The sequence below is a fragment of the Trachypithecus francoisi genome, unplaced genomic scaffold, assembly GCF_009764315.1.
Source record: "Trachypithecus francoisi isolate TF-2019V2 unplaced genomic scaffold, Tfra_2.0 Lachesis_group4, whole genome shotgun sequence".
NCBI lineage: Eukaryota > Metazoa > Chordata > Mammalia > Primates > Cercopithecidae > Trachypithecus > Trachypithecus francoisi.
In genome coordinates this window covers 16,795,111-16,807,376 of record NW_022681469.1, presented here as the reverse complement: position 1 = coordinate 16,807,376, position 12,266 = coordinate 16,795,111, and the positions used below count along the sequence as shown (strand labels likewise).

Sequence of the window (12,266 nt, the reverse complement as noted above, 5' to 3'; positions counted from 1 at the left end):
CTTGCAGATACTGTGGCCAATAAAGTATATCTTTTATGTGAGTTTTCTGTCACTCAAGTGAGTAACATATTTTTCTGAATCTTAGGTGTGGGCTTTGGATTGACCATTAGCACATCTGTGCTTGTGTATATTGTATATGTGTGATTATATTTGTAACTTCATAGGCATTATTGGCTATGAGTGAGCACATTTCTCTTTATGATTTCATCAGAGTTTTCAAAAGAAGGCATTAATATAGCAAATAGCATTTGTAAATACAGTTTAAAAATATCTGTATGTTTTTATGATTGTTTAAAATTAGAGGATTATCAAAATAATTTTGCATTTCTTGAGCACACTAGTAGAGAAAGCAGAGAGGCATTCAGGGCAGTGGGGGTATCCGGTCTGGAATGGAATATTTGAGTAACTTGAGAATCTGTGTATTACAGACATACCTTTAGGCATAATTGGACTTAATTGTTTTGCAGAACCGCTTGGAGGTGAATATTTCACAATCAACCTACAAGGACCCCAATAATTTAGCATTTAATGAGATTAAAATTCTTGGGACGGAGGAACCTGGTAATGTTATAGTGAAACACAATGGTGTGCCAAGTCAGACTTCTCCTACAGTCACTTATGATTCTAACCTGAAGGTAAAACCCCATTTTGTTGAGATGGTGTATTGAGAATTCTGCGTAGTATCATGGTGTTCGTTTTTGCCAAGGGTGCATGGGTTCTTGAAGGAAGAGAGCAACCATGAGGTCTGTTTTGGGGAAGTTAGAGGACTGGGAATAAAATGAGGTGGCAAGAGCTAGAATGAGTTGGGTGTTTCCCTTCTTATTCCCTTCTCTGCCTCTCAATGTTCTTCTCTCTCTAACTGATTTCACTTCCTTTTCCCTCCAATAGAATTATAATTACAATGAGGCACAAGTAGAGCAAAGTTAGGAAAGTGGGGAACAGCCTTACATTATTAGACTGTGACAATTATATGACTGGAATAGCATAGATAAGATTCAGTTTTGAAAACGAGGCGAGTTTGCATAGGAAACTTGTGGTCAGATTTTGGAGGGTCTTAGGTACCAACTTGATTTAATTCTCAAAGGGCCTCACGTTGATCCTTGAATGAAGGCTGTGCTACTGTGTATGAGCATTGCTGGGAGTGGGAGTGGGTTTTGAGGACCAGTAGAACAGGGAAGTACAAGGTGGTTTAGACTGGGAGGAGACTGGGAGAAGGATGATAAATTTAAAATGGAATTTTATTATTCCAGACAAGTGAGAACTTGGGAAGTGCTGTTTAAAGAAATGTCAAAGATAAGAAAAGTATATAGAAAATATTAAATATTTGAATGAATGGTAATCAAGGAAGGTTTCAAAATTGGAGTCTTTGGGGTTACAGAAACGAAGAGGCTGGGGTGTTAAAATGCAAAGAAATATATGATTTTTTTCAGCCTCTCAATTTTGCTGTTGCTAAAATTGAAACCCAAAGAAATGAAACAGAATACCCGACTTACCCTGATGTGATTATTATGCATTGTATGCCTGAATCCACATATTTTATATAACCCATAAATATGTATACCTACTATATACCCATTAAAATTAAAAATTAAAGAAAGAAATCATTTGTTCAACGTTCTATGGAAATGAGGACATGATAACCAGATCATATGATTCTTAATGCTGTGTTCTTTCTACCACTCCACGCCAGTGTGGGATACTGGTTTGGGGACTGGAGAGCAAGGGGATCAGCTGACTTTGGGTGACACCATGTGTCATGCTAAAGAGGAAGTGCAGAAGAGAGCCTGCGTGACAAGACACAGAGGGCTAAGAGGAGTCAGGGCAGAAAAGAATAAGGGGTGATCATGACGGGTTTTATTTGACCGAGTTGTTTTCTTTATTCTATGTACAAGATTCTGCTAGAGAGGAGACATTTGCCCTGTTGCTGCTAATTAGATTCCCCCAATGTGCAGTTCTCTTCTTACAAGCTAAAGACATATGTTGGCTGGATGGTTGAATGTCTGGTCTAATTTCTATTTTTTTTTCTTGAAAAACCAAAGCCTCAGATCTTGCAAGGCCTATCTCCTAAAGATGAATTTCCTTGTGATTTCTGCATTCCTACAGGTTGCGATTATCACAGACATCAATCTTCTCCTGGGAGAAGCATACACAGTGGAGTGGAGCATAAAGATAAGGGATGATGAAAAAATAGACTGTTACCCTGATGAGAATGGCGCTTCTGCAGAAAACTGTGCTGCCCGTGGCTGTATCTGGGAGGTAACTATGCTGCTGGGGTTCAAGTGCATGGAAATCTTCACACCTAATGTATAGTTTCTTAAGCATAGCAGTAGTACTTACATAACTACTTAAAATCCATAGAAAGGACTTCCTAAGGGACATCTGGATGTGATGAGTAGGTGGGGACATGTGTGAAACTTTTTAAAATGAATATTTTGCTTGGAGACCAGGAATTTAAATTTATGTTATTGCCAAGTGATCAGTGATGGGCTGGTTTTATTGTGGTAGAAAATGATGTTTCTACCCCCGTTTAGGTTAGAGAACTTTAAGACCACATGCTGTGCTGATCTATGACTTTACCCTTACTTTTCAGGCATCCAATTCTTCTGGAGTCCCTTTTTGCTATTTTGTCAACGATCTATACTCTGTCAGTAATGTTCAATATAATTCACATGGGGCCACAGCTGACATCTCCTTAAAGTCTTCCATTTATGCCAATGCCTTCCCCTCCACACCCGTGAACCCCCTTCACCTGGATGTCACTTACCATAAGAATGAAATGCTGCAGTTCAAGGTAAACAGAGTACATGTATCAGGTAGTGATTAGACCCTTTTCAGTTCCATTACCTTTTTTTGGTCCAGGTCACAGAACCCTAAAATAAGTTAATCTTGCTACAATAGACTAGATCATTATCCAGAGAGCAGTGAGAAATCATTGAGGGAACGATGAGACCTGCCCTGATTTTCATTTGGAGAAGATTACTGTGGTTGCTGTTAGGAAAATGATTGGGAGAACAAGAGTGTATGCAGACAGACAAGTCAGGAGGCTACTAGTTAGGCAGGTTGGTTGAGGAATTAGGTTTGGACTAGACACTGGAATGCAGGTGGAGAAGAGTGAACCTGTCTGAGGTTGAGAAAGTTGGGTTACAGGATCTGGTGTGTTGGTATCTTGCATCTTAATATGGATGGTGCTGACATGAACTGGAATAGGAATACTGAAAAGGTTTGTGCTTGATCAATGTCAGATGATATGTTCATTTTGGGATACTGAATTTGAGATTTCTGTATATAGCCATCAATATGCAGTAATTTCATTCCTTTCCAAGATTTAATTGCATTTAAGGACTAGGATTGGGCTAGCTATTATGTCTATTTCTCTATTAAACTAAGCTTCTCAAGGACAGGAATGTGCCCTTTTTCTTTGTTCTTCTGAAATCGAATACAGAGCCTGGCAGATAGTTAGCGGTGTAATGTTATTGACATAGTAAGTGAAAGTGATCAGGACATTGTTGCATTACCTGAAAGATTCTTTACAATCTGTCATCAACCCGAATTCTGAGTTCTTGTACATCCTCTAATGCAGGGAAGATGCTCTTGTATGTCTGTATCCTCATCATAGTGCTAGCATGTTGTAGGCACCTAATGGGTTTTAAATGAATGAACTTCCTTGGAGTTCTAGCCTTAACCATTGCCTACTTTACCTCTTGAACACAGAGTAGCTGTTTCCAAAATATTTGTCTGTTTCTGGCCCACATTTCTCTGTAGTTGTTATTCTTCACCAGTATGACTTGATCTCCTTTCTTTGTTTGGTTAATGACTACTAAGCTTTTAAGACTCATCCTGTATTTCTCCCATGACACCATCTCAGTCTCCCAGAAACAATGTTAGGCATTTTTTTCCCTAGAATCTCACAGCACTTCTACATAGCTCTCCCTTAGCACACATCACCCAGGTGTTGTGAGCTGCTCTATTTTACTTCTCATCTGCTTGTGAATTTTGTAAAACCATAGCACTTCCTTATTCAGCTCACATCCCTAGTGTCTTGTGCAGCGTCAGACAGGGATGTAGTAGATACTCATGAGTCAGTTTAGATACCACCTTCAGCAAGGAGATTCTGATAATTTTAATCAAATAGATTTCATTTTGGGGAGACAGGTTTTTTTTTCAATTCATAATGGTTTTGAGGTATTTTTATATACTCATATGCCCACAGAAAATAACAAGTAACATATTCATAAATACCACACTGATTCCAGAATGATTTTTCACATTGGCACTAATGTCCCATTGAGTATATTAACGTAATAGGGGCCTGAATAATGAGAAATGACAGAAAAAAATGTTTAATCTGACATTGTTATTTGATATATTAATTAAATCTCAGATATCATCAACTTAAAGTAGACAGAAACATAGCATCTGAACTTTTTGTCCAAAAATAAAAAAGGTTCTGCTAAGGGTATAGGTTTCAAGAGCACTATTCTTGCCTAAAATCGATTTCCTCTGGCCTAGATTTATGATCCCAACAACAATCGGTATGAAGTTCCAGTTCCTCTGAACGTACCCAGGGTGCCATCCAGCACCCCTGAGGGTCAACTCTATGATGTCCTCATTAAGAAGAATCCATTTGGGATTGAAATTCGCCGCAAGAGTACAGGCACTATAATGTGAGTGGCTTCTAGTGTGACTCAGAGCTGATGGCTACCTGTGCCTTCGCGGCCAGGTCCATCATCCTTGGATGTATCCTGGTTCCAAGCATCACATTGTCCACTTCCAGATCCATGGATGAGTTGTTTCCTTCAGACCTGTTCTCATGGGAAATCTTTAGCATTCTGGAAATAATGACTGAGGCAGTTGAGTGTGCCTGAGGATTCATCCAACAAATGTTTATGGGGTGCCTTGTCTAGAGGAGGTGCTGCTCCCTGTAGACAGCTGAGGGTTCTCTTCTCATGACAACCAATAATAAGTAAACATCACTTTGAGTGCTATGTAGAAAATGTGCTGAGGGGTGCAAGGGTGGAAGGCGGAACTGGTGTGGAGTGGTCCCAGCTGTGATGGTGAGGTGTGCTTGGGTTGGTATGTTGGAGAACCACTGAAAGGAGGCAGTGACAGTGGGAAACAGTTGAATGAAGAATAACTCCTGGGCTTTTAGTGAGGATATCTATGATACTTTAATCAAGTTGAGTTTCTGTTTTGTTTTGTAGATGAACAGGTTCTGGATAAAAATCAAGCATTCTGTTGTCCTTGAAAAGTCAGCTGCTGGAAGCAGAGAGAAAACCCATTTTCTGTTTCAAATCTGCCTTTTTGTGTTTCAGTTGGGACTCTCAGCTCCTTGGCTTCACCTTCAATGACATGTTTATCCGCATCTCCACCCGCCTTCCCTCCAAGTACCTCTATGGCTTTGGGGAAACTGAGCACACATCCTATAGGAGAGACTTGGAGTGGCACACTTGGGGGATGTTCTCCCGAGACCAGCCCCCAGGGGTAAGGACAGAGCATTTGGGATCTGTGTCTCTGCTTCTCTCCACCCACATTGCTCAGGCTTCGGGCTTCATCTTCCCAAACTCCACTTGGTCGTCTCATTCTGGTTTTAGATGAGTGGGCCAATTCTTAGGCTTCTTTGTTTCATGTGTTTAATGGATTTCATGGAGAAAACTAGACCTATCTTAGCAAACACATTTTTGTTGAGTTTCTTTCTCAGGCATAATGTCTTTTAAACTCTTACTGCTTCTCCCCATGACTCTGCAGTACAAGAAGAATTCCTATGGTGTCCACCCCTACTACATGGGGCTGGAGGAGGATGGCAGTGCCCACGGAGTGTTCCTGCTGAACAGCAATGCCATGGGTAAGGCCGTCCAGTGCCTCCCTTATTTTGGGGGCTGCCAATCAAGTCAGTTTAGAATGTGTTTAGCCTAACTGTTCCTTGAAGTCAAAATTTTCATTTTATGGGCATTAGTGTTTATTTTTTCTTCGTCTTTAGCCTTTCTGTTTATTTCAGTATAGGATCATGTGATAAGAGGATTTAACCCAACTCTTATTTTGGTAAAAATCACATAAGAAACGATAGTAACACCACGTGGGTCCCAAATATCCTGGAGGCCAGCTCGTGGAAGCCAGTTATATAATTTGAATTAGGGTAGAACTATGGGTCAGAGAAGTTAGTCTAGGGGTATCAGGGTGTATGGTACATTGAAAAATTACCTACCAGGTACTATGTTTGCTATCTGGGTAACAGGATTCACATCCCAAACCTCAGCATCGTGCAATATTCCCATGTAACAAATGTGAACGTGTACCTCTTTATCCAAAATAAAAGTTGAAGTGTAAAGAATAAATTCTATATGAGAAGAATGACAAAATATAGTAAAGTACCCCAAAGAGAATCAAACCCAGGAATAGGACCTGTAGACTTCCACTGATCTTCTTCAGTTCTGTGTGAGTGTGATAGAAAATGCCTGTTCTTACCACTCTGTGATAGGGAGGGAGCAGGAAGACGGAGAATGTGTGGATTTCAGGGGTGATTCGTGATGTGGAAGGTTTCCCTCGTGATGTGGAAGGTTTCCATCTGGCTTGGCATTTTTCTTCATTTTCAGACGTGACGTTCCAGCCCCTGCCTGCCTTGACATACCGTACCACAGGGGGACTTCTGGACTTTTATGTGTTCTTGGGGCCAACTCCAGAGCTTGTCACCCAGCAGTACACTGAGGTAGAATGAAATCCAGCAGTTTATCAAGCACTTATACAGCACATTCTGGGTGCCAGAGCCTACATCCATTAGTATGACTCTCAGATGATAACTGGAATTATTGGTCTTTCTTGGAGAGAGATTATAAAATAAGAAAAAATAAATACATTCTGATTATCATTAAATGTATAGCCTCTGTAAGCATTGCAGAAGAGCAGAAGATATAGTGGTACTAGTGGTGGTGATGGTAGTGATAGTGTGGTGGTGGTGGTGTTTGTGGTTATGGTGTTGGTGATGGTGATGATGGCAGTAGGGGCTGACGGTGGGGATGCTGATGTGGGAATGGTGATAATGATGGTGATAGTAGTGGTAGTGGTGGTGATGGTGATGGTGATGATAGTGGTGGTAGTGGTGTTGATGGGTGTATTGGTGATAATGATAGTGGTGGTGATGGTGACAAGGGTGGGGCTGAGGATGATGTTTGTGGTAGTGATGGTGATGATGATGGTGGTTATGGTGGTGGTGTCAGTGGGGTGGTGTGAGGAGTGTGATGTTGGTGATAGTGTTTGTGATGATAGTGGTGATGTTGGGGATGGTAGGGGTGGTAGTAGGTTGGTCGTGATGGGAGTGAAGGGTAATGATAATGGTAATGATAGTGGTGGGGGCACAATCATGCTACTGGTGGTGATGGTGAAAATAGTGATGATGGTGGCGGTGATGATGGTGATGGTGACCACGACCATGGTGGTTGTGGCAGCAACAACAGACACTTATATACTACCAAGCGCACATCACTGATTTATCACTTGCTGCATGTTAGAGCACTTCACCCGTATTAACTCATTCATGCCTCACAGGAATGCTATGAAGCAGATGCTATTATTATCCTTTATTTACAGATAAACTGAAGCACTAAGAGATTACTTAATTTTTGCCTAAGGTCACACAGTTAGAAAGACTGGAGCCTGTATGCGAAGCCAGGCATTTTTCTCTGATTCTGGGCTTCTTAATGAGTTACCTACAGTGTCTCTAGGAACAGAGTAACATCAGATTTTCCATAATTTTTAAGAAGGAACTTAAGTCTAACAGAAAGCTTTCAGTTGTCTAGATTGGGCATCGAAAAATATTCTTGTTACTTGATGTAAAACTTTAATCTGGTGTCTCTTTTCTGAGGACTAATATTTTCTGTCTATTTTCTAGTTGATTGGCCGACCTGTGATGGTACCTTACTGGTCTTTAGGTTTCCAGCTGTGTCGCTATGGGTACCAGAATGACTCTGAGATCGCCAGCTTGTATGACGAGATGGTGGCCGCGCAGATCCCTTATGTACGTTCTCAGTCATGGCTCTGGAGTTTCATAAGTAACCCAGGTGCCTCTGTGTCTGGGTTCACTTGTCTAATGTTTGTGGGATTCTATAGAGATAAAACGTTATTTTTCAGACGATATCACAGTTAGCCTCACCCCAGCACAGTAATATAGATAAGGGTGCTTGTTTCCATCTTCTAGAGATGGTAGCTCAAGACTCACCGTGATTTCCGAGAGAGGGAGATAGGCTGGCTCCAGGGCTCTTTCTGCTATCTCATGCTTTCTTCCATTTCTTTCACATGATTTCAAAACATTTGTCAAAACGTCCTTGGTTCCATAAGACTAAAGGATATCCCACAGTTCTTTTACTTAAGTCTTGAAAAGACTAACCACAAATTGGTCAGACAATTGTATATGTGAATACAACCTCAGTTCCTGCATCAGCTCTGAGCTAATAACTGATGGATTACACAGATCCTGGGATGAGTTTGCAGAGGAGATACATATGGAAATAAACCTTATTCTTCAATGGAGGATGGGAGGGGACCCAGTCATCAGATAATTGATTCCATGAACCATCCCACATTTAATTTTATCCCACTTTTCTATTGTTTACAATTGTTCCATTAGTGGAACATAGTGTTTCCATTAGTGGATAGTGAAATGCAATATTACAGTCTCAGGAAGAATGTTGTGTATTATTACCCTCAAGATTCAGTATTCCAAAGCAACTATACATCTTTGCTTTGTTTTGTAGTAGATTTACCACTAGCCCTGGATAATTAACAGTATTTTTCCTCAATGTGAACCACTGATACCAGGGGAAGCCTCTTGGGGGAAGTCATCACAATCACTCCTGATATGGGCAATTTATAAAGCACTTTCTAAACCAGTTTTTTTCTTATCCTCAGAATAGCCGTGTTAGAGAGGCATTCTCATGCTATTTTATGCTGACTTAAGGTTTTTTCTATTCGATCACTGAACATTTAAAAAATTAAGTGAATTTCCCAGCACCTGTACCTAACAAATGGCAGAGCTGGGATTTGAAAGCATCAACGAGAAGCTGTCTGGAATTCCACCATGTGTGGTGGAGGGTTGTTCTCCTGTAAAGCTTGGGTGTGTACAGCAGCAGCCACTCAACTCCCCGTGTCCTCCCTCAGGACGTGCAGTATTCAGACATCGACTACATGGAGCGGCAGCTGGACTTCACCCTCAGCCCCAAGTTTGCTGGGTTTCCAGCTCTGATCAATCGCATGAAAGCTGATGGGATGCGGGTCATCCTCATTCTGGTTAGTCCTGATGTGAATGTGTGCAGTCTGTTTGGGAGCAGGTATGGGTTTTGGTGGAGAAAGAGTTATACTTTATTTCCATGTTTCAAATAGATAAATTGAAGTGCAGTAAGAAGTGTGTATTTCCCAGGACTCACAGAAACTCTACAGTTCAGGTAGAAGCCAGCGAGTTCGCCCTGGAGGAGTTCTCCTTTATTCTGTTTCTCTTCATTCTCTGGCTTTGGTTTTCCGAACTGACTTATGCTTTGATTTCAGGATCCAGCCATTTCTGGCAATGAGACACAGCCCTATCCTGCCTTCACTCGGGGCTTGGAGGATGACATCTTCATCAAATACCCAAATGATGGAGACATTGTCTGGGGAAAGGTATAATCCTCAGGGATGATCCACTAGTCCCTAGCCTGAGGGTGGGTCACGGTTAGTGGGTCACACGCCTGTGTATGTTATTTCTGGCGTTTTCTATTTTGGCCCAGGGTCTGAAGCTCTCCTTTTCTCAAACAATATTTGTTGATACAATTAATGACTTTTTTTTTTTTTTTTTTTTTTGAGACGGAGTCTTGCTCTGCCGCCCAGGCTGGAGTGCAGTGGCCGGCTCTCAGCTCACTGCAAGCTCCGCCTCCCGGGTTCACGCCATTCTCCTGTCTCAGCCTCCCGAGTAGCTGGGACTACAGGCGCCCGCCTCGTCGCCCGGCTAGTTTTTTGTATTTTTTAGTAGAAACGGGGTTTCACCGTATTAGCCAGGATGGTCTCGATCTCCTGACCTCGTGATCCGCCCGTCTCGGCCTCCCAAAGTGCTGGGATTACAGGCTTGAGCCACCGCGCCCGGCCCAATTAATGACTTTTAAAGTAATGTAACATGTTATGGGATTCACTTTTCTTTTATGTCAATCCTACATGATAATCAAAGTATCATTGCTCCTAGGACATGGTTTATACAATAATTTCTTCGGAAATCCTATGTAAGGGAAACTGTCCGTGCATTGCTACTGAGCATGTTTCTCTCCATAGGTCTGGCCCGATTTTCCTGGTGTTGTTGTGAATGAATCTCTAGACTGGGACAGCCAAGTGGAGGTAAAAGGGGCTTTGTAAATGTGGGTGGAGTCAGAGTTTCTAGGCAGGGGCAGTCCTTCCTGGGATTCTAGACATGCCTGTACCATGGACATGGGCTTGGTAAGGGCGAAACACTTAGGGGATGTGTCTTGGGTGTCAGTCTGTGCCAATTAGTTTACATGGAGTAATACTTTACTGCCCACTGGGATGTAGATATGTGTTATTATCCTTGGGATTTAAGACCAGAGAGCTTAAATTACTTGTCCAAGGTTTTAGGTGACTTATCCACGGTTTTAGGTGACAGAGTGTTGATTTCAATTTCAAGGCTGCACATTACAAAGGCCCAAGAAGTTTCCACTTTTCCTCCGAAAAGTGCTATCTTTTCTCTGAACTAATATACTTACTGTTGTTGCCTTGGTTATCCCTTTTAAACAGTCTTCAACCCTTGAAGACTGACTAGGTATATTTTTTTGTATATATTTTTGTTTTTTTCCCATGAACACGTTTCTCCATTTCCACACTTGTAAGTCCTCCTCTGAGCTCAATCCTTCCTTGAGTTTCTCAACTTTGCTTTTACCTCTCAGTTTCTAGCCTTATTGTAAAACCTGCTCTCTCCTGGGGACAGTTTTTTGCTTGTAATGGATCCAGGCAGCCCATGCTTCTGAACCTGAAGTTTCTTCCAGATTCACTAAGCATTTCTTGCTTGAATGAATAGATGGCTCCTTACAGGTCTAGGAAGCCTACAGCCCCATCCTCTGGCCAAGATTTGTGTCTCCTGAACTGAGGCAGCCTGTGTGCTTTACTATCAATTGTTGTGACAGTTCCCACAGGCAGGACTGTCAGGGTGGGGCCGAGGATTTCTGGGTAGCAAGTACCTTGCCCTACCTCTTGAGCTGTTCTTCAATAATGGTTATTCTTTCTGGGCAGGAATTGTGGCAGGGCCTGTGTAGCCTATGTGACCCCCACAGGAGAGCTGGGGAGACAAGGAAAAGGCCTCTTTTCTAGGACATCTGCCAGGAATTGAAGGGACAAAGAAGCTGGCCTGGGCCGGGCGCGGTGGCTCAAGCCTGTAATCCCAGCACTTTGGGAGGCCGAGACGGGCGGATCACGAGGTCAGGAGATCGAGACCATCCTGGCTAACACGGTGAAACCCCGTCTCTACTAAAAAATACAAAAAAATTAGCCGGGCGAGGTGGTGGGCGCCTGTAGTCCCAGCTACTCGGGAGGCTGAGGCAGGAGAATGGCGTGAACCCGGGAGGCGGAGCTTGCAGTGAGCTGAGATCTGGCCACAGTACTCCAGCCTGGGCGGCAGAGCGAGACTCCGTCTCAAAAAAAAAAAAAAAAAAAAAAAGAAGCTGGCCTGTGCAATCAGCAATGTGGTATATGTTGTAGAGTCTAGATACTCTCTCAGGATCAAGTATTAATCAGAGAAATATCCATGTTGTGGGAACAAATCCCAGCAGTTAATTCGGTTAGCAGCCACTCAGAAGCCCAGGCGTGAAGACCTCTTTTGGGAGTTCTTTCTACATAATGTGAGATCGTAGCCCACGGACAGAGATGCAGGAGAAACATTCCAGTCACCAGGAATTTGACTGGCAAGAGTTAGGCCAAATATTCATGCCTTATCCAGATAAGTTGGTTTTCAGGGCAAGTGGTGACTCCTAGAGGGAAAGACGTATATTAGACAGAACCACACAATCTGGAGCCAGGGGCTAAGGCCTGGCACAGCTCCAGTAGGGTAGGGAGAACAGATGGTACTGCAAACCCATGATGCATTCTTCTCAGGTGTCAGTCTCTGACCTCCTGGATCCCAGAGCCAGTTGGCAGCAGTAGCACTTTTTAATTTAAAATGAGACACACTTGGGTCCAGGCTGCTTGGCTATTGGACTGCATGTCTTTATTTACTGTCAGTAGATACCGTAAAACAAAACGAACAAAAC

General features: G+C 42.4%; 1 protein-coding gene across 6 annotated transcripts in view; it reads left to right on the top strand.

Moving 5' to 3' along the window:
• MGAM (maltase-glucoamylase) overlaps positions 1 to 12,266 on the top strand; it is a 118,592-nt gene that overhangs the window by 86,256 nt on the left and 20,070 nt on the right. For all 6 annotated transcript variants that reach the window (XM_033194335.1, XM_033194336.1, XM_033194332.1 and 3 more), the window contains 12 exons: positions 8 to 57; positions 468 to 635; positions 2,104 to 2,256; positions 2,591 to 2,791; positions 4,510 to 4,664; positions 5,313 to 5,481; positions 5,746 to 5,842; positions 6,591 to 6,703; positions 7,883 to 8,008; positions 9,148 to 9,276; positions 9,532 to 9,642; positions 10,285 to 10,347. In XM_033194335.1, coding sequence (XP_033050226.1) covers positions 8 to 57; positions 468 to 635; positions 2,104 to 2,256; positions 2,591 to 2,791; positions 4,510 to 4,664; positions 5,313 to 5,481; positions 5,746 to 5,842; positions 6,591 to 6,703; positions 7,883 to 8,008; positions 9,148 to 9,276; positions 9,532 to 9,642; positions 10,285 to 10,347 — 1,535 coding nt within the window. The remainder of the gene's footprint in view (positions 1 to 7; positions 58 to 467; positions 636 to 2,103; positions 2,257 to 2,590; positions 2,792 to 4,509; positions 4,665 to 5,312; positions 5,482 to 5,745; positions 5,843 to 6,590; positions 6,704 to 7,882; positions 8,009 to 9,147; positions 9,277 to 9,531; positions 9,643 to 10,284; positions 10,348 to 12,266) is intronic.